Source organism: Fringilla coelebs (assembly GCF_963513975.1).
Source record: "Fringilla coelebs genome assembly, chromosome: 32".
Classification (NCBI taxonomy): Eukaryota; Metazoa; Chordata; class Aves; order Passeriformes; family Fringillidae; genus Fringilla; species Fringilla coelebs.
The window spans coordinates 745,443-766,152 of NC_140058.1; the positions used below are offsets into that span (position 1 = coordinate 745,443).

Genomic DNA, 20,710 nt, shown 5'->3' on the forward strand with positions numbered 1-20,710 from the left:
CAATTCCAGTGAAACAAAGATCCCAAAATCCCCTTTTCCTGCCCCCAAAATGGGAATGAACCCAATTCCACTGAAATAATGATCCCCAAATCCCCTTTTCCTGCCCCAAAAAGTGGGAATTAGAACAATTCCAGGGAAATAAAGATCCCCAAATCCCCTTTTCCTGCCCCAAAAGTGGGAATGAACCCAATTCCAGTGAAACAAAGATCCCCAAATCCCCTTTTCCTGCCCCAAGAAGTGCGAATTAAAACAATTCCACTGAAATAAAGATCCCCAAATCCTCTTTTCCTGCCCCAAAAAATGGCAATGAACCCAATTCCAGGGAAACAAAGATCCCCAAATCCCCTTTTCCTGCCCCCAAAATGGGAATGAACCCAATTCCAGTGAAACAAAGATCCCCAAATCCCCTTTTCCTGCCCCAAAAAGTGGGAATTAGAACAATTCCAGGGAAATAAAGTCCTCAAAAAGTGGGAATGAACCCAATTTCAGTGAAACAAAGATCCCAAAATCGCCTTTTCCTGCCCCAAAAGTGGGAATTAAAACAATTCCAGTGCAATAAAGATCCCCAAATCCCCTTTTCCTGCCCCAAAAAGTGGGAATGAACCAAATTCCACTGAAATAAAGACCCCAAATCCCCTTTTCCTGCCCCAAAATGGGAATGAACCCGATTCCACCCAAATAAATATGCCAAAATCCCCTTTTCCTGCCCCAAAAATGGGAATGAACCCAATTCCAGTTAAACAAAGATCCCCAAAATCCCTTTTCCTGCTCCAAAAATGGGAATTAACCCAATTCCACTGAAACAAAGATCCCAAATCCCCTTTTCCTGCCCCAAAAGGCCAAAATTAAAACAATTCCAGTGAAACAAAGATATCCCCAAATCCCCTTTTCCTGCCCCAAAAAGTGGGAATTAGAACAATTTCAGGGAAATAAAGTCCTCAAAAAGTGGGAATGAACCCAATTCCAGTGAAACAAAGATCCCAAAATCGCCTTTTCCTGCCCCAAAAGTGGGAATTAAAACAATTGCAGTGCAATAACGATCCCCAAATCCCCTTTTCATGCCCCAAAAACGGGAATGAACCCAATTCCACTGAAATAAAGACCCCAAATCCCCTTTTCCTGCCCCCAAAATGGGAATGAACCCAATTCCAGTTAAACAAAGATCCCCAAATCCCCTTTTCCTGCCCCCAAAAATGGGAATGAACCCAATTCCACTGAAATAAAGACCCCAAATCCCCTTTTCCTGCCCCCAAAATGGCAATGAACCCAATTCCAGTGAAACAAAGATCCCCAAATCCCCTTTTCCTGCCCCAAAACGGGAACGAAGCCGATGGCGGGGAGGGAAGGGCGGGTCCGGGGCAGGGAGAACCGGGCTCGGGAGGAGGAAGAGTCGCAAAGAGCCGGGAACCGGCGGCTCGGGGGGAGGAAGAGGCGCAAAGAGCCGGAACCGGCGGCTCGGGAGGAGGAAGAGTCGCAAAGAGCCGGGAATCGGCGGCTCGGGAGGAGGAAGAGGCGCTCAGGGCCGGGAACCGGCGGCTCCTCGGGAGGAGGAAGAGGCGCTCAGGGCCGGGAACCGGCGGCTCCTCGGGGGGATGAAGGCACCGGAGGGAGCAGGAGCCGCTAAATTTACCCGCGAGGAAGGGAAGAGCCTAAAAATACCTGCGAGGTGCGGAATGTAAATGAACAGGGAATGATTGCGGCTGGAGGAGGGGGTAAAGATCTCAAACACCGAGAAAATCCTAAAGACAGAGCAGAATCCCAAATCCTGAACACGGGGAAAATCCTAAATATGGGGCAAAATCACAAATCCCAAACACAGAGAATATCCCAAATCCAGAGCAAAATCCCAAATCCCAAACATGGAGAAAATCCCAAATCCGGAGCAAAATCCTAAATCCCAAACACGGAGAAAATCCTAAAGCCAGAGCAGAATCCCAAATCCCAAACACAGAGAAAATCCTAAAGCCAGAGCAAAATCCCAAATCCCAAACACAGAGAAAATCCCAAATCTGGGGCAAAATCCTAAATCCCAAACACGGAGAAAATTCCAAATCTTGGGCAAAATCCCAAATCCTGAACACGGAGAAAATCCTAAAACCAGAGCAGAATCCCAAATCCCAAACACGGAGAAAATCCCAAATCTGGGGCAAAAGCCCAAACACAGAGAAAATCCCAAATCTGGGGCAGAATCCCAAATCCCAAACATGGAGAAAATCCTAAAGCCAGAGCAAAATCCTAAATCTCAAACACAGAGAAAATCCTAAAACCAGAGCAGAATCCCAAATCCTGAACACGGGGAAAATCCTAAAGCCAGAGCAGAATCCCAAATCCCGAACACAGAGAAAATCCCAAATCCAGAGCAAAATCCTAAATCCCAAACACAGAGAAAATCCTAAATATGGGGCAAAATCACAAATCCCAAACACAGAGAATATCCCAAATCCGGAGCAAAATCCTAAATCCCAAATATGGAGAAAATCCCAAATCCGGAGCGAAATCCTAAATCCCAAAGAGAGAGAAAATCCCAAATCTGGAGCACATCCAATACCCCAAACCTGAAGTAAATTCTAAATCCGGAGCAAATCCCAAACACGGAGAAAATCCTAAATCTGGAGCAAAATCCCAAATCCCAAACCTGGAGCAAATCCCAAATCCCAAACCTGGAGCAAATCCCAAACCTGGAGCAAATCCCAAATCCAGAACAAATCTCAAACCTGGAACAAATCCCAAATCCAGAACAAATCCCAAATTCCAAACCCAGAGCAAACCCCAAACTCAGAGCAAATCCCAAACCTGGAACAAATCCCAAATCCAGAACAAATCCCAAACTCAGAGCAAATCCCAAACCTGGAACAAATCCCAAACCTGGAGCAAATCCCAAACTCAGAGCAAACCCCAAACTCAGAGCAAATCCCAAACCTGGAACAAATCCCAAACCTGGAGCAAATCCCCAATCCCAAACTCAGAGCAAATCCCAAATCCCAAACTCAGAGCAAATCCCAAATCAAAACCAAATCCCAAACCTGGAACAAATCCCAAACCCAGAACAAATCCCAGAGCAAGAGCGAATCCCAAACCCAGAACAAATCCCAACAAATCCCCAATCCCAAACCCAGAACAAATCCCAACAAATCCCAAATCCCAAACCCAGAACAAATCCCAAATCCCAAACCCAGAACAAATCCCAACAAATCCCCAATCCCAAACCCGGAACAAATCCCAAACCCAGAACAAATCCCAAATCCCAACCCCAGAACAAATCCCAACAAATCCCAAACCCAGAACAAATCCCAATAAATCCCAAATCCCAAACCCAGAACAAATCCCAAATCCCAAACCCAAAACAAACCCAGAACAAATTCCAAATCCCAAACCCGGAACAAATCCCAACAAATCCCCAATCCCAAATCCAGAACAAATCCCAACAAATCCCCCAAAACCCGGCACAAATCCAGGTTTTTAATTCCAGGTGCTCCACCCAGCTTTGGTTTTTGGGATATTCCACGAGCAGCACCCCGAAAACCCCAACTCTGATCCCAAACTCTGCTCCCTCCAACATTCCAAACCCAGGAGGATTTTAGGGAGAAAATCCCAAATTTGGGGATCCTGCTGGAATGGGATGAGGCAGAGCCACCTGCCCTTCCCAGGAACCTCAAATCCGCCTCAAATCCTCCCAACCCCACAAAATTCACGTTTTTCCCCATTTCTGGGACCATCCCGAGATCCCGGGTGGGAAAACGGCCCCAAATTTGGAGTTTGCTTTAAAATCCCAGGAATTTTGGGGCGGGAATCCCGGAGACAGAATTTCTGTAATTCTCCCAAAATTCTGCTCATCCAACCCCCTTTGGGGACGACCCCAAATCCCCCTGGATCCCAAATTCAGGGATCCCAAATCCCCCTGGAACCCAAATCCCCCTGGAACCCAAATTCAGGGATCCCAAATCCCCCTGGAACCCAAATCCTCCTGGAACCCAAATCTCTCTGGAACCCAAATCCAGGGATCCCAAATCCCTCTGGAACCCAAATTCAGGGATCCCAAATCCCTCTGGAACCCAAATTCAGGGATCCCAAATCCCTCTGGAACCCAAATTCAGGGATCCCAAATCCCCCTGGAGCCCAAATTCAGGGATCCCAAATCCCCCTGGAACTCAAATTTCCCTGAATCCCAAATCCCACTGGAACTCAAATTCAGGGATCCCAAATCCTCCTGGATCCCAAATCCCCCTGGATCCCAAATTAAGGGATCCCAAATCCCTCTGGAACCCAAATCCCCCTGGATCCCAAATTTCCCTGAATCCCAAATCCCACTGGAACTCAAATTCAGGGATCCCAAATCCTCCTGGATCCCAAATCCCCCTGGATCCCAAATTCAGGGATCCCAAATCCCTCTGGAACCCAAATCCCCCTGGATCCCAAATTTCCCTGAATCCCAAATCCCCCTGGAACTCAAATCCCTCTGGAACCCAAATTTCCCTAGATCCCAAATTCCCCTGGATCCCAAATCCCTCTGGAACCCAAATTCAGGGATCCCAAATCCCTCTGGAACCCAAATTCAGGGATCTCAAATCCCCCTGGAACCCAAATACCACTGGATCCCAAATCCCTCTGCATCCCAAATTTCCCTGAATCCCAAATCCCCCTGGAACCCAAATCCTCCTGGATCCCAAATCTCTCTGCATCCCAAATTCAGGGATCCCAAATCCTCCTGGAATCCCAAATCCTCCTGGATCCCAAATCCCTCTGCATCCCAAATTCAGGGATCCCAAATCCCCCTGGAACTCAAATCCCTCCGGAACCCAAATTTCCCTAGATCCCAAATTTCCCTGGATCCCAAATCCCCCTGGAACTCAAATCTCCCTGGAATCCCAAATCCCCCTGGAACCCAAATCCTCCTGGATCCCAAATTCCTCTGGAACCCAAATTCAGGGATCCCAAATCCCTCTGGATCCCAAATCCCCCTGGATCCCAGATTTCCCTGCATCCCAAATCCAAGGATCCCAAATCCCCCTGCATCCCAAATCCCTCTGGATCCCAAATTTCCCTAGATCCCAAATTTCCCTGGATCCCAAATCCCTCTGGATCCCAAATCCCCCTGGATCCCAAATCCCCCTGCATCCCAAATTTCCCTGGATCCCAAATCCCCCTGCATCCCAAACCCCCGTGGGCATTTTGTGCTCGGCACCACCCCCAGCCCCAAATCCACCTTTTCCAAATTTCCCCTTCCCGAATCCATCGGCGCTCCCCAAAACCCAAGGATCCTCCCCAAAATCCCGCCGGGGGGTGGGGGGAAGGATGGAAAAAATTCAACTTTTCCCTTTTTTTTCCCGGCTCACCCGAATTCCCCGGCGATTCCCGAACTCTTCCCGAGCTCCGGGAGCGATCCCTGCCCCCAGCCCATCGTCCCAAAAAAAGGCGGAGCGGGATTTGGGACGATTTAAATGCAAAACCGGTTAAGTGGGGACGGGCAATTCCCGCCTCTTCCCGAGGAAAAACAGGGAAAAAAAAAGGTCAGGGCTCCCGGGAATCCCGGCACTGGGTGGCTCCAAAAATTTGGGATTCCTGGGGATTTTATTTTTTTATTCCCTGCGGGAATCGTGGGCGGGGAATGGGATCCACCGCGCTGCCAAAGCCGCCGGTTTTCCCGATTTTCCAGCGATTTTCCAGCAATTTTCCAGCGATTTTCCAGCGATTTTCCAGCGATTTTCCACGTTTTTCTCATTTTTACCAGATCATTCCCGGTCTGGAATGCTCCCACACCCAAACCCCGCGTGTTTTTCCTCATTTTCCCCGGAAAAAAAAAACAATTCCAACCTGGATTTTCCCCCTCGACTCAGGCTCCGCTGGTGGATTTCTGGAATTTTTCCCCCCAGAATTCCCTTTTTTTTTTCCCAGGATAAACCCACGGGAACGGCTCCAAATTCCTGGTGGATTTTTTTTTGGTTTGGTTTGGTTTTTTTCCTTTTTTTTCCCCTCCCGAAGCAGGAGGAAAAGGCAGGAATTGGAATTTTCTCCTCCTCCTCCTCCAGGCCATCCCACACATTCCGGGACGGGTGACACCGAATCCTCCGAATCCTCCTCCAGGTCAGGGCCGAATTCCCAAGGTCCTGGAGCTTTCTTGGAATTTTTTCCTTCTTGTTTTTTTAATTTTCCTGGAGTTTTTCCTCATTTTCCCCACGGTTTTTCCCTGAGATTTTCCAGAACAGGAGGATGGAAGCCCCAACCGCGATCCCAAATAATTTTAGGGTGCTCCTGTGAGTCCTTGACGAGCTCGTTTAGCCCAAAATTGGCTTTTTTTGCCCCAAATAAATCCCCTCAGCCATCCCAAATTCCTGCACCGAGGGCATTTTTGGGATCCAGGATTTGGGATCCTCAGGGAATTCGGGTGTGGGGTCGTGGCTGCTCCAAAAGGGTCAGGATGAACCCAAAGCTCCTCCAGGACAATCCCAAAACTGCTCCAGAGGTCCTGGATGATCCCAAAATTGCTCCAGGATGATCCCAAAACTGCTCCAGAGGTCCTGGATGATCCCAAAATTGCTCCAGGATGATCCCAAAACTGCTCCAGAGGTCCTGGATGATCCCAAAATTGATCCAGGACAATCCCAAAACTGCTCCAGAGGTCCTGGATGATCCCAAAATTGCTCCAGGATGATCCCAAAGATGATCCAAGGGGTCCTGAATGACCCCAAAACTGTCCCAAGAGATCCTGGATGATCCCAAAGCTCCTCCAGGATGATCCCAAATGTGATCCAAGAGGTCCTGGATGATCCCAAAGCTCCTCCAGGATGATCCCAAATGTGATCCAAGAGGTCCTGGATGGTCCCAAAGCTGCTCCAAGAGATCCTGGATGATCCCAAAGCGCCTCCAGGATGATCCCAAAGCAGCTCCAAGGTGTTCTGGATGATCCCAAAGCAGCTCCAAGAGATCCTGGATGATCCCAAAGTGCCTCCAGGATGATCCCAAAGATGATCCAAGGGGTTCTGGATGATCCCAAATGTGATCCAAGAGGTCCTGGATGGTCCCAAAGCTGCTCCAAGAGGCCCTGGATGATCCCAAAGATGATCCAAAAGATCCTGGATGGTCCCAAAGGTTCTCCAAGGGGTCCTGGATGATCCCAAAGCTCCTCCAGGATGATCCCAAAGCTGCTCCAAGAGATCCTGGATGATCCCAAAGCGCCTCCAGGATGATCCCAAAGATGATCCAAGGGGTCCTGGATGATCCCAAAGCAGCTCCAAGAGATCCTGGATGATCCCAAAGCTCCTCCAGGATAATCCCAAAGATGATCCAAGGGGTTCCAGGATGATCCCAAATGTGATCCAAGAGGTCCTGGATGGTCCCAAAGCTGCTCCAAGGGGTCCTGGACGGTCCCAAAGGTTCTCCAAGGGGTCCTGGATGGTCCCAAAGGTTCTCCAAGGGGTCCTGGATGATCCCAAAGCTCCTCCAGGATGATCCCAAAGCTGCTCCAAGAGATCCTGGATGATCCCAAAGCGCCTCCAGGATGATCCCAAATCAGCTCCAAGGGGTCCTGGATGATCCCAAAGTGCCTCCAGGATAATCCCAAAGATGATCCAAGGGGTTCCAGGATGATCCCAAATGTGATCCAAGAGGTCCTGGATGGTCCCAAAGCTGCTCCAAGAGGCCCTGGATGATCCCAAAGATGATCCAAAAGATCCTGGATGATCCCAAAACTCCTCCAGGGTGATCCCAAAGCTCCTCTAGGATGATCCCAAAGTTGCTCCAGAGGTCTTTGGATGATCCCAAAGGTGACCCAAAGGGTTCTGGAGGATCCCAAAGCTGCTCCAAGTGGTCCTGGATGATCCCAAAGCGCCTCCAGGATGATCCCAAAGTTGATCCAGGAGGTCCAGGATGATCCCAAAGGTGACCCAAAGGGTTCTGGATGATCCCAAAGCAGCTCCAGGATGGTCCCAAAGCTGCTCCAAGGGCCTCCAAGAAGTTCCCCATGCAGATCCTGCCCTGCCCAGCCCCCAGCTCGGGGCTTCTCCTGGACACAGAGCCCCACCCTGCACACCTGGATCCACCTGGACCCCCCTACAGCCCCACCCTGCACACCTGGATCCACCTGGACCCCCCTACAGCCCCACCCTGCACACCTGGATCTACCTGGACCCCCCTACAGCCCCACCCTGCACACCTGGATCCACCTGGACCCCCCTACAGCCCCACCCTGCACACCTGGATCCACCTGGACCCCCCCTACAGCCCCACCCTGCACACCTGGATCTACCTGGACCCCCCTACAGCCCCACCCTGCACACCTGGATCCACCTGGATCCCCCTACAGCCCCACCCTGCACACCTGGATCCACCTGGACCTCCCTACAGCCCCACCCTGCACACCTGGATCCACCTGGATCCCCCTACAGCCCCACCTGGCACACCTGGATCCACCTGGACCCCCCTACAGCCCCACCTGGTACACCTGGGCACTGTCACAGACACCCCCCTGCACATCTGGATCCACCTGGACCCCCCTACAGCCCCACCCTGCACATCTGGATCCACCTGGACCCCCCTACAGCCCCACCTGGCACACCTGGATCCACCTGGATCCCCCTACAGCCCTACGTGGCACATCTGGATCCACCTGGACCCCCTTACAGCCCCACCTGGCACACCTGGATCCACCTGGACCCCCCTACAGCCCTACGTGGCACATCTGGATCCACCTGGACCCCCTTACAGCCCCACCCTGCACACCTGGATCCACCTGGATCCTCCTACAGCCCCACCCTGCACACCTGGATCCACCTGGATCCTCCTACAGTCCCACCCTGCACACCTGGATCCACCTGGACCCCCCCTACAGCCCCACCCTGCACACCTGGATCCACCTGGATCCTCCTACAGCCCCACCCTGCACACCTGGATCCACCTGGACCCCCCTACAGCCCCACCCTGCACACCTGGATCCCCCTACAGCCCCACCCACACACCTGGGCACTGTCACACATCCCCCCCATACACCTGGGGTCCCTCACAGACCCCTCTTGTGCACACTTGAACCCCACCACAGACCCCCCCTCACCTGTCCCAGAACCCCAGACCCCACCGTGACCACCCCTCAACTCACACAGCCTCACCTGGGTGCCTTCATGATCCCCTCGCTGTCCCCTCATGATCCCCTCACTGTCCCCTCACGGTCCCCTCACTGTCCCCTCACAATCCCTTCACTGTCCTCCCATGATCCCCTCCCTGTCCCCCTTACTGTCCCCTCACGTTCCCCTCACTTTCTCTTCCCTGTCCCCTCACAATTCCCCCCTCACTGTCCCGTCACAATCTTCTCGCTGTCCCCTCACATTTCCCTCACTGTCCCCTCACGTTCCCCACTGTCCCCTCCTCACTGTCCCCTCACGTTCCCCACTGTCCCCTCCTCACTGTCCCCTCATGTTCCCCGCTGTCCCCTCACGGTTTCCCCCATCATGATCCCCTCACATTCCCCTCACAATCTCCTCATGGTTCCCACCTCAATGTCCCCTCACTGTCCCCTGTCACTGTCCCCTCACAATTCCCTCATGATCCCCTCACTGTCCCCTCCCTGCTCCCTCATGATCCCCTCACGTTCCCCTCACAATCTCCTCACGATCCCCTCACGGTTCCCACCTCAATGTCCCCTCACTGTCCCCCATCACTGTCCCCTCACAATCCCCTCATAATCCCCTCAATGTCCCCTCACGGTTCCCCCCTCGCTGTCCCCTCATGATCCCCGCATTGTCCCCTCCCCGCTCCCTCATGATCCCCCCATGTTCCCCTCACAATCCCTTCACAGTTCCCCCCTCATGTTCCCTTCATGTTCCTCTTGCTGTCCCCTCACATTTCCCTCACTGTCCCCTCACAATCCCCTCATGGTTCCCTGCTCACAATCCCCTCACGTTCCCCTCAATGTCCCCTCACGATCCCCTCGCTGTCCCCTCACAGTTCCCCCCTCACGATCCCCTCACAATTCCCCCCTCACTGCCCCCTCACAACCCCCCCATCACTGCCCCCTCACTGTCGCCTCACGATCCCCTCGCTGTCCCCTCATGATCCCCTCACAATTCCCCCCTCACTGTCCCCACATGGTCCCGTCACAATCCTCTCGCTGTCCCCTCATATTTCCCTCACTGTCCCCTCACGTTCCCCACTGTCCCCTCATCACTGTCCCCTCACTGTCCCCCCCTCACGATCCCCTCACAATTCCCCCCTCACTGTCCCCTCATGATCCCCTCACTGTCCTCTCATGGTTCCCCCCTCACTGTCCCCTCATCGTCCCCTCACAATCCCCTCACTCTCCCCCTCACGGTCCCCTCATGGTTCCCCCCTCACGTTCCCCTCACGTTCCCCTCACTGTCCCCCTCATGATCCCCTCACTCTCCCCCTCACGTTCCCCTCACGGTTCCCCCCTCACGATCCCCTCACTGTCCCCCTCATGATCCCCTCACTGTCCCCTCATGATCCCCTCACTGTCTCCCTCACGTTCCCCTCACTCTCCCCCTCACGTTCCCCTCACTGTCCCCTCACGTTCCCCTCCCGGTTCCCCGTTCCCGGTCCCCTCCGCCGTCAGCACCCGCCGGAGCCCCGCTGCCGCACCGTGTCCCCCCTCCCCGTCCTCCCGGGAGCCGCCTGTCCCCGCTGTCCCCCCGTCCCCGGTGTCCCCGCGTCCCCCTGTCCCCGCTCCGCCTTTCAGCACCCGGGACGGGGCCGGTACGAGGGGGTCTGGGGGGTGTCAGCGCCTCCTCCGCGCTCGCCGCGAGCTCTCGCCCCGCTCCGGGCCCGCCCGCCCCGCCGGGCCCCCCCCGGCACTCACCGGACCGGGCCCCCGGGGCCGCGCCCGCGGGGCTGCTCCCGCTCAGCGCCGCCGCCGCCCCGCGCCCGCCCCGGGCCCGCGCCGCCGCCGCCGCGCCGGGGCCATGGCGCCCTGAAGAGCCGTCCCGGAGCTCCGCCCGCTCCCGGTTCTGCTCCCGGTCCCGGTCCCGGTCCCGCCGCCTGCGCCGCTCCGGCCGCTCCCCCGCCCCCCTCCCGCCGGCGGGGCCTGACTACGTCACGCCGCGCGCGACCGGGCCGCCGCCGACATCTTGAGGGGGGGGGCGGCGGCGGCGAACGGGGCCCCGGCGGGGATGAGGGGCCCGGTGAGGAAGCGGGGCCCGGCGGGGAAGCGGGAGGAGCCGCCGCCGCCGCCGCCATGTTGGGGCCGCCCCCCGTCCCCGCGCCCGCCCCGCCGGAGCCGCCGCCGCCGCCCTCCGCCCGCCCGCCCCGCGCGCGGCGCGTCGCGATGACGTCAGTGGGGGAGCCCGGGCCGCCATCTTGAGAGTGGCGGGGGTTGTGTGGCCGCGACCTTCCGGGAGGGGGAGCGGCGCGGGAATTGCGTCATCAGAGCGCGACGGCGGAGGCGCGCCGCCATCTTGGGCGTGTGAGGGGAAGGTCGGGGCCGGGGGAAGGGGGGGAGCGCGGGCTGGGTCAGTGTCCCCAAAGTGTCCCCAGAGGGTCCCCAAAGTGTCCCCAAAGTGTCCCCTGAGGGAGTGAGGGGAGCCCGGGCTGGGTCAGTGTCCCCAAAATGTCCCCAAAGTGTCCCCAGAGGGTCCCCAAAGTGTCCCCAAAGTGTCCCCTGAGGGAGTGAGGGGAGCCCGGGCTGGGTCAGTGTCCCCAAAGTGTCCCCAAGTGTCCCCAAAATGTCCCCAAAGTGTCCCCAAAGAGTCCCCTGAGGGAGTGAGGGGAGCCCGGGCTGGGTCAGTGTCCCCAAAATGTCCCCAAAGTGTCCCCAAAGGGTCCCCAAAGGGTCCCCTGAGGGAGTGAGGGGAGCCCGGGCTGGGTCAGTGTCCCCAAAATGTCCCCAAAGTGTCCCCGAAGTGTCTCTAAAGAGTCCCCTGAGGGAGTGAGGGGAGCCCGAGCTGGGTCATTGTCCCCAAAATGTCCCCAAAGTATCCCCAAAGTGTCTGCAAAGTGTCCCAAAGGGTCCCCTGAGGGAGTGAGGGGAGCCCGGGCTGGGTCAGTGTCCCCAAAGTGTCCCCAAGTGTCCCCAAAATGTCCCCAAAGTGTCCCCAAAGGGTCCCCTGGGGGACTGAGGGGAGCCCGGGCTCTGTCAGTGTCCCCAAAGTGTCCCCAAAATGTCCCTAAAGTGTCCCTAAATGGTCCCCTGAGGGAGTGAGGGGAGCTCGGGCTGGGTCAGGGTCCCCAAAGTGTACCCAAAATGTCCCCAAAGGGTCCCCTGAGGGAGTGAGGGGAGCCCGGGCTGGGCCAGTGTCCCCAAAATGTCCCCAAAGGGTCCCCTGAGGGTCCCCTGAGGGAGTGAGGGGACCCCGGGCTCTGTCAGTGTCCCCAAAGTGTCCCCAAAGGGACAGAGGGAGCCCCAGGTGCTGCCACTGTCCCCAAAGTGTCCCCGAAGGCGCTCTGGGGAACTGAGGGGACCCCCCAAAGTGCCACCAGCAAAGGGCATGTGGGGCCCTTGGGGACATTGGGGACATCAAGGGGACACTGGAGCCACCAAGGGCCACCAGGGCCACCAAGGGCCACCAAAGGCCACCCCAGGAGTCATCAGGGCCACCATGAGGCCACCAAGGCCACCCCAGGAGGAGCCAAGGAGTCATCAGGGCCACCAAGGGCCACCCCAGGAGGAGCCAAGGAGTCATCAGGGCCACCAAGGGCCACCCCAGGAGGAGCCAAGGAGTCATCAGGGCCACCAAGGGCCACCCCAGGAGGAGCCAAGGAGTCATCAGGGCCACCAAGGCCACCTCAGGAGTCATCAGGGCCACCACGGGGCCACCAAGGGTCACCCCAGGAGTCATCAAGGCCACCAAGGCCACCAGGGCCACCCCAGGAGTCACCAGGGCCACCAAGGGCCACCCCAGGAGTCATCAGGGCCACCAAGGGCCACCCCAGGAGTCACCAGGGCCACTCAAGGGCCACCCAAAGGCCACCCCAGGAGTCATCAGGGCCACCAAGGCCACCCCAGGAGTCATCAGGGCCACCAAGACCACCCCAGGGGTCACTGGGGCCACCACGGGGCCACCAAGGCCACCCCAGGGGTCACTGGGGCCACCACGGGGCCACCAAGGCCACCCCAGGAGTCATCAGGGCCACCACGGGGCCACCAGGGCCACCCCAGGGGTCACTGGGGCCACCCAAGGGCCCAGGGGGCTTCCTGGCCACGCCCCCTTCCCAAAGCCACGCCCACAGATGAGTTCCGTTAAATGGTCACGCCCATTTAGACCACGCCCATCCATCAGACCACGCCCAGCACGCGCGATGGGATTCGCCGGGAGCCTCGGTGAGAGCGGGACCCCCAAAATCCCCTAAAAACTCCCCAAAATACCCCAAAAACCTCCCAGAAAACCCCAAAATCCCCCCAAAACCGCCCCGGGAAACCCTGGAAACCCCAAAATACCCCAAAAACCGCCCCGGGTACCCCCGAAAAACTCAAAATAACCCCCCTAAAAACTCCGAAATAGCCCAAAATCCCCCCAAAACCGCCCCGGGAAAACCCGAAAAACCCAAAATCCCCCCCTAAAAACTCCGAAATAGCCCAAAATCCCCCCAAAACCGCCCCGGGAAACCCCGGAAACCCCAAAACACCCCAAAAACTGTCCCGAGTACCCCCAAAACCGACCCGGCAAACCCCGAAAAACCCCAAATCCCCCCCCAAAACTCCAAAATACCCCAAAATCTTCCCAAAACCGCCCCGGAAAACCCTGAAAAATCCAAAATCCTCCCCCTAAAAACTCCGAAATAGCCCAAAATCCCCCCAAAACCGCCCCGGAAAACCCCGAGAAACCCAAAATCCTCCCCCGAAAAACTCCGAAATAGCCCAAAATCTCCCCAAAACCGCCCCAGGAACCCCGAAAAACCCCAAAACTGCCCCGAGTACCCCCGAAAAACCCCAAATCCTCCCCCTAAAATCTCCGAAATACCCGAAAATTCCCCCCAAACCAGCCCGGGAAACCCCGAAAAACCCAAAATCCCACCCAAAAACCCCAAAATCCCCCCTAAAAACCCCCAAATCCCCCCAAAACCGCCCCGGGAACCCCCGAAAATCCCAAAATCCCCCCCAAAAAACACCAAAATCCCCCCCAAAAACCCCAAAATCCTCTAAGATCCCCCATTAAAACGCCAAAAACCCCAAAATCCCCCTAAAACCCTCCCGGGAACCCCCGAAAATCCCAAAATGCCCCCCAAAAAAACCCAAAATCCCCCCAAAAATGCTTTGTGAACCCCCGAAAATCCCCAAATTTCCCCCAAAATATCCCAAAATCTCCCCAAAACCGTCCCGGGACCCCCCCAAAACCCCCAAAATTCTCCCAAAATCTCCTAAAAAACCCCAAAAGTCCCATAGTAAAAATAAAATCACTTAAAAACCCCCAAAACGCCCCAAAATCTACCCCAGGACCCCCGCCCCAAAACCCATCCGGGACGGGATCCCCCCAAAAAATCCCCAAAATTCCCCGGAAAAAACCTAAAAAATCCAAAAACTCCCCCAAAAAATCCCAAAATCTCCTCAAAAAAGCCCGAAAATCTCCTAAAAAACCCCAAAACCCCAAAATCTCCCCCAAAACCTCCCGGGGACGCCCCCCCGTGCCTCAGTTTCCCCAAATTCGGGGAGGGGTCCCCAAAACTCCCCCTCCCCCCCCCCCCATAACGGTTCGCGCCCCTCCCCCCACTCCGTGCCTCAGTTTCCCCAAATTTTTTTGGGGGGGATCCCCCAAATCCCCTCCCCCACCCCCCTCCCGACCCTTCCCCCCCCCCAAATTTTTTTGGGGGTGCCCCTCCCCCCCACTCCCCCCCCCGCGTTTCTTTTCCCACGCTTGAAAAGGGAAGTGGGGGAGGGGCGGCTCCCAGTTGGCGGCGCTGGGAGGAACTGGGAGGGACTGGGAGAGGGGGGGGAGGGGTCCCCAAAACTTTTTGGGGGGGCTCGCGACCCCCCGCTGCCACTCCCCCACCCCGGGATTTTTGGGGGGTTTGGGTGGGTGGGGGAGGGGCCACACCCAGCGCTTCCCGCGCTCCCAGTTTGGAACTGGGAGGGGATTGGGGGGGGGGGGGGGCGGTGACGTCAGGATCCCCCCCCCCAAAATTTGGGATTCCCACGGCGGAAATGGGGGGGGGGGGGCGCGTGACGTCACAACCCCCAAATTTTTGGGGGGGAGGGTGGGGGAGGGGCGGTGTCAACAAACTCGGGGGGGGAGGGGGGGGCGCTCCCAGTTTGGCCCAGTTTGGACTGGGAGGGGGTGAGGGGGGTCCCCAAAAGCCGAGGGGGGGGGTTGGGTCAAGGCTGCCCCTCCCCCCTCCCTAAATTTCACACCCCCCTCCCCCATTTCCGCCCCTCCCCCCCCCCAGGGTTGGTTTGGTTCGTCCTGGGCGCCCTCGGCCCCTCCCCCACCGCGGCCGGTGAGGTTTGGGGGAAATTGGGGAGGTTTGGGGGAGATTTGGGGTTTTTGGGGAGATTTGGGGGGAAATTGGGGAGGTTTGGGGTTTTTGGGGGAGATTTGGGGGTTTTTGGGGAGATTTGGGGGGAAACTGGGGAGGTTTGGGGTTTTTGGGGGGAAATTGGGGGGAAATTGGGGAGGTTTGGGGGGAAATTGGGGAGATTTGGGGGGAAATTGGGGGTTTTGGGGAGAAATTGGGGAGATTTGGGGGTTTTTGGGGGACAATTGGGGTTTTGGGGGAGATTTTGGGGGGAAATTGGGGAGATTTGGGGGTTTTGGGGAGAAATTGGGGGGAAATTGGGGAGGTTTGGGGTTTTGGGGGAGAAATTGGGGGGAAATTGGGGAGATTTGGGGTTTTTGGGGAGATTTGGGGGGAAATTGGGGAGGTTTGGGGTTTTTGGGGAAAAATTGGGGGGAAATTGGGGAGGTTTGGGGTTTTTTGGGGAGATTTGGAGGTTTGGGGGTGGAAATTGGGGAGATTTGGGGGGAAATTGGGGGTTTTGGGGAGAAATTGGGGAGATTTGGGGTTTTGGGGGGAAAATTGGGGAAATTTTGGGGAAATTTGGGGGATTTGGGGAGATTTTGGGGAAATTTTGGGTTTTTTGGGGGAAAATTGGGGTTTTGGGGGAGATTTGGGGAGAAAATTGGGGAGATTTGGGGGTTTTGGGGGGGAAATTGGGGAGATTTGGGGTTTTTGGGGAGAAATTGGGGAGATTTGGGGTTTTTGGGGAGAAATTGGGGGGAAATTGGGGAGGTTTGGGGTTTTTTGGGGGGAAAATTGGGGTTTTGGGGGAGAAATTGGGAGGAAATTGGGGAGATTTGGGGGTTTGGGGGTGGAAATTGGGGAGATTTGGGGGGAAATTGGGGGTTTTGGGGAGAAATTGGGGAGATTTGGGGGGAAATTGTGGAGGTTTGGGGTTTTGGGGGAGAAATTGGGGGGAAATTGGGGAGGTTTGGGGTTTTGGGGAGAAATTGGGGGGAAATTGGGGAGGTATGGGGTTTTTGGGGAGATTTGGGGGTCTGGGGGTGGAAATTGGGGAGATTTGGGGGGAAATTGGGGATTTTGGGGAGAAATTGGGGAGATTTGGGGGGAAATTGGGGGTTTTGGGAGAAATTGGGGAGATTTGGGGTTTTGGGGGGAAAATTGGGGAGATTTGGGGCTTTTGGGGGGAGATTTGGGGTTTTTTGCTGGGGTTTGGTGGGAAATTGGGGAGATTTGGGGGTTTTGGGGGGGTTTGGGGGGATTTGGGGTTTTTGGGGGGAAACTGGGGAGATTTGGGGGGAAAATTGGGGAGATTTGGGGAGGTTCGGGGAGATTTGGGGGGAAATTGGAGAGATTTGGGGGTTTGGGGGGGAATTTGGGGAGATTTGGGGGGAATTTGGAGAGATTTGGGGTTTTGGGGGGAATTTGGGGTATTTGAAGGGGATTTTGGGGGGGATTTGGGGTTTTGGGGGGAAATTTGGGTTTTTTTGGGGGGGAAATTTGGGGTTTTGTGGGGAAAATTGGGGAAATTTGGGCGGTTTTGGGGGTGTCGGGTTTTTTGGGGTGTATTGGGAGGGAATTTGGGAGATTTGGGGGGTTTTGGGGGGAAATTGGAGGGAAATTGGGGAGATTTGGGGTTTTTTGGGAAACTTTGGGGGGGTTTTGGGAGGGATTTGGGTTGTTTTAGATGGATTTGGGTTGTTTTGGGGTGAATTTGGGTTGTTTTGGATGAATTTGTGGTTTTTGGGGTGAATTTGGGTTGTTTTGGGATGGATTTGTATTTTTTGGGATAGATTTGGTTATTTTGGGGTGAATTTGGTTGTTTTGATGTGAATTTGGCTGGTTTTGGGGTGGATTTGGGTTGGTTTGGATGGATTTGTGTGTTTTGGGATGAATTTGGCCGTTTTGGGGTGGATTTGTGTGTGTTTTGGATGGATTTGTGTTTTTGGGATGAATTTGTGTTGTGTTGGGATGGATTTCTGGTTTTGGGGTGGATTTATGTGTTTTGGTGTGAATTTGGTTATTTTGGGGTGGAATTGGGTTTTTTGGGGTGAATTTGGCTGTTTTGGGGTGAATTTGGGTTATTTTGGGGCACATTTGTGGTTTTTGGGGTGAATTTGGTTATTTTGGGGTGAAGGTGTGTGTTTTTTGGATGGATTTATGTTGTTTTGGGGCACATTTGTGTTGTGTAGAATGGATTTCTGGTTTTGGGGTAGATTTGTGGGGTTTTGGGGTTGATTTATGTATTTTTGGGGTGGATTTGGCCGTTTTGGGGTGGATTTGTGTGTTTTGGGATGGATTTCTGTGTTTCAGTGTGAATTTGTCCGTTTTGGGGTGAATTTGTCCGTTTTGGGGTGGATTTGGCCGTTTTGGGGTGGATTTGGGTTGTTTTGGGATGGATTTATGTGTTTTTGGGGTGGATTTGGCCGTTTTGGGGTGGATTTGTCCGTTTTGGGGTGAATTTGGTTATTTTGGGGTGAATTTGTCCGTTTTGGGGTGGATTTGTCCGTTTTGGGGTGGATTTGTCCGTTTTGGGGTGGATTTGTCCGTTTTGGGGTGGATGTCTGTTTTTTGGGGTGGATTTGTCCGTTTTGGGGTGCCCTGACCCCGTTGTGTCCCCCCAGGGCAGCCCCCCTGCCCGCACCCCCTGAACAGCAGCCACTGCCGCTGCCCCCCCGGCTTCGAGGGACCCCCCTGGAACCGCCTGCGGCACTGGGAGCGGCACTGCGAGGGTACTGGGAGCACTGGGAGGGACTGGGAGGGGGACTGGGGGGGACTGGGAGGGACTGGGGGGGCACTGGGAGGGACTGGGAGCACTGGGAGGGACTGGGATGGACTGGGAGCACTGGGAACACTGGGAGGGACTGGGAACACTGGGGGGGACTGAGAGCACCGCTGCGAGGGGGACTGGGAACACTGGGAGGGACTGGGAGCACTGGGAGCGCTGGGAGGGACTGGGAGCACTGGGAGGGACTGGGACGGACTGGGAGCACTGGAGGGGACTGGGAGGGACTGGGAGGGACTGGGAGCACTGGGAGCACCGCTGCGAGGGTGACTGGGAACACTGGGAGCACTGGGAGGGACTGGGAGCACTGGGAGGGACTGGGGGGGTGACTGGGAACACTGGGAGGGACTGGGAACACTGGGAGCGGCACTGCGAGGGTGACTGGGAACACTGGGAGGGACTGGGGGGGACTGGGAGCGCCACTGCGAGGGTGACTGGGCAAACTGGGAGCACTGGGAGGGACTGGGGGGGACTGGGAGGAACTGGGAGGGACTGGGGAGGACTGGGATGGACTGGGGGGACTGGGACAGACTGGGGGGACTGGGAGGACTGGGAGGGACTGGGATGGACTGGGAGGGGATTGAGGTGAACTGGGAGGGACTGGGATGGACTGGGAGGGGATTGAGGTGAACTGGGATGGACTGGGAGGACTGGGAGGGACTGGGATGGACTGGGAGGACTGGGAGGGACTGGAATGGACTGGGAGGGGATTGAGGTGAACTGGGATGGACTGGGAGACACTGGGGAGGGGTCAGTGCTGAATTTTGGGCTCCCCCCCTCCCCACAGATCGGTTTTGGGGGGATGGGGGTTCCAATTTTTGGGGGGGGGTCCCCAAGTGACCCCTCCCCTCCCTCTCCCCTCCCCCTCCCCCCTCCCCTCCCCCCCAGACATCAACGAGTGCCTGCAGGAGGGGCGCCCGCCCTGCCCCCCCTCCCAGAGCTGCCACAACACCGAGGGGAGCTACAGGTGTGAGTGCAACCGGGGCTACCGGGCCAGGACCCCCAAAAACGGCACCGGACCCCCGAAAACGGCACCGGGACCCCCGGAACGGCACCGGGACCCCCCGAAAACGGCACCGGGACCCCCAAAAACGGCACCGGGACCCCCGAAAACGGGAACGGGACCCCCAAAAACGGGAACGGGACCCCCAAAAACGGCACCGGGACCCCCGAAAACGGGAACGGGACCACCGAAAACGGCACCGGGACCCCCAAAAACGGCACCGGGATCTCCGAAAACGGGAACGGGACCACCAAAAACGGCACCGGGACCCCCGAAAACGGCACCGGGACCCTCAAAAACGGCACCGGGACCACCGGAAACGGCACCGGGGACCACCGAAAACGGCACCGGGACCCCTGAAAATGGGATCGGGATCTCCGAAAACGGCACCGGGACCCCCCAGAAATGGCACCGGGACCCCCGGAAACGGCACCGGGACCCCCAAAAACGGCACCGGGAACCCCGAAAATGGCCCTGGGACCACCGAAAACGGCACCGGGACCACCGAAAATGGCCCTGGGACCACCGAAAACGGCACCGGGACCCCCGAAAACGGGAACGGGACCCCAAAAACGGGAACGGGATCTCCGAAAACGGCACCGGGACCCCCGAAAATGGGATCAGGACCCCTGAAAATGGATCAGGACCCCTGAAAATGGGATCGGGACCCCCGGAAACGGCACCGGACCCTCGGAAACGGCACCGGGACCCCCGAAAATGGAACTGGGACCCCCGAAAATGGGATCAGGACCCCTGAAAATGGAACTGGGACCACCAAAAACGGCACCGGGACCCCCGAAAATGGCCCCGAGCCCCCGCTTTATTGTGAAGGTCAGAGATCAGAGATCCTCCCCAAAATCCTGAAATTTCCCCCCAAAATTCCCCCCCCAAAATCCTCCCCCAAACCTCCCTTTAATCACCCCCAAATTCACCCCAAAATCCCCCAAAAAATCCCCCCAAAATCCCCCCAGGACCCCCCAAATCCTCCAAAAATCCCCTCCAGGGTTGCCCAAAAAATCCCCCCCAAAATCCCCCCAAAAATTCACCCCAAATCCCCCCAAATTCACCCCTAAAACCCCCCCAGTCCCCCCCAGTCCCTCCCAGTCCCTCCAGTCCATCCCAGTCCCTCCCAGTCCATCCCAGTCCCTCCCAGTTCCCTCCCAGTTCCATCCCAGTCCCTCCAGTCCCTCCCAGTCCATCCCAGTCCATCCAGTTCCATCCAGTTCCATCCAGTCCCCCCCAGTCCCCCAGTCTCTCCCAGTCCATCCCAGTCCCATCCCAGTTTGATCCAGTCCATTCCCAGTCCATCCCAGTTTGATCCCAGTTTGATCCCAGTCCCCCTCCCAGTCCCATCCCAGTCCCTCCCAGTCCATCCCAGTCCCATTCTCAGTCCATCCCAGTCCATCCCAGTTTGATTCCAGTCCTCCCAGTCCATCCCAGTCTATCCAGTTTGATCCTAGTCCCTCCCAGTCCATCCCAGTCCCATTCCCAGTCCCATTCCCAGTCCATCCCAGTAACTCCCAGTCCCTCCT

At 56.5% G+C, this 20,710-nt stretch overlaps 3 protein-coding genes across 3 annotated transcripts in view; 2 read left to right on the forward strand and 1 right to left on the reverse strand.

Annotated features, from left to right (window-relative positions):
• LOC311164473 (protein Wiz-like) overlaps positions 1 to 10,881 on the reverse strand; it is a 69,201-nt gene extending 58,320 nt beyond the window's left edge. Inside the window, 1 exon segment of the mRNA XM_084223945.1 lies at positions 10,802 to 10,881. The gene's annotated coding sequence lies outside the window, so the exon portion shown is untranslated.
• Positions 10,882 to 11,266: 385 nt separating this feature from the next.
• Positions 11,267 to 20,003, forward strand: LOC311164389 (uncharacterized protein; the record flags this gene model as incomplete). The annotated part of the gene is made up of 5 exons (XM_084223828.1): positions 11,267 to 11,271; positions 12,561 to 13,258; positions 15,319 to 15,369; positions 18,015 to 18,122; positions 19,064 to 20,003. The coding sequence occupies 5 exons, from the start codon at positions 11,267 to 11,269 to the stop codon at positions 19,933 to 19,935; spliced, it is 1,734 nt and encodes a 577-aa protein (XP_084079954.1). The 3' UTR covers positions 19,936 to 20,003.
• LOC311164390 (protein Wiz-like) overlaps positions 19,980 to 20,710 on the forward strand; it is a gene marked incomplete at its 5' end in the record, with an annotated part of 10,963 nt that continues 10,232 nt past the window's right edge. Inside the window, one exon of the mRNA XM_084223829.1 lies at positions 19,980 to 20,009. Coding sequence (XP_084079955.1) covers positions 19,980 to 20,009 — 30 coding nt within the window. The remainder of the gene's footprint in view (positions 20,010 to 20,710) is intronic.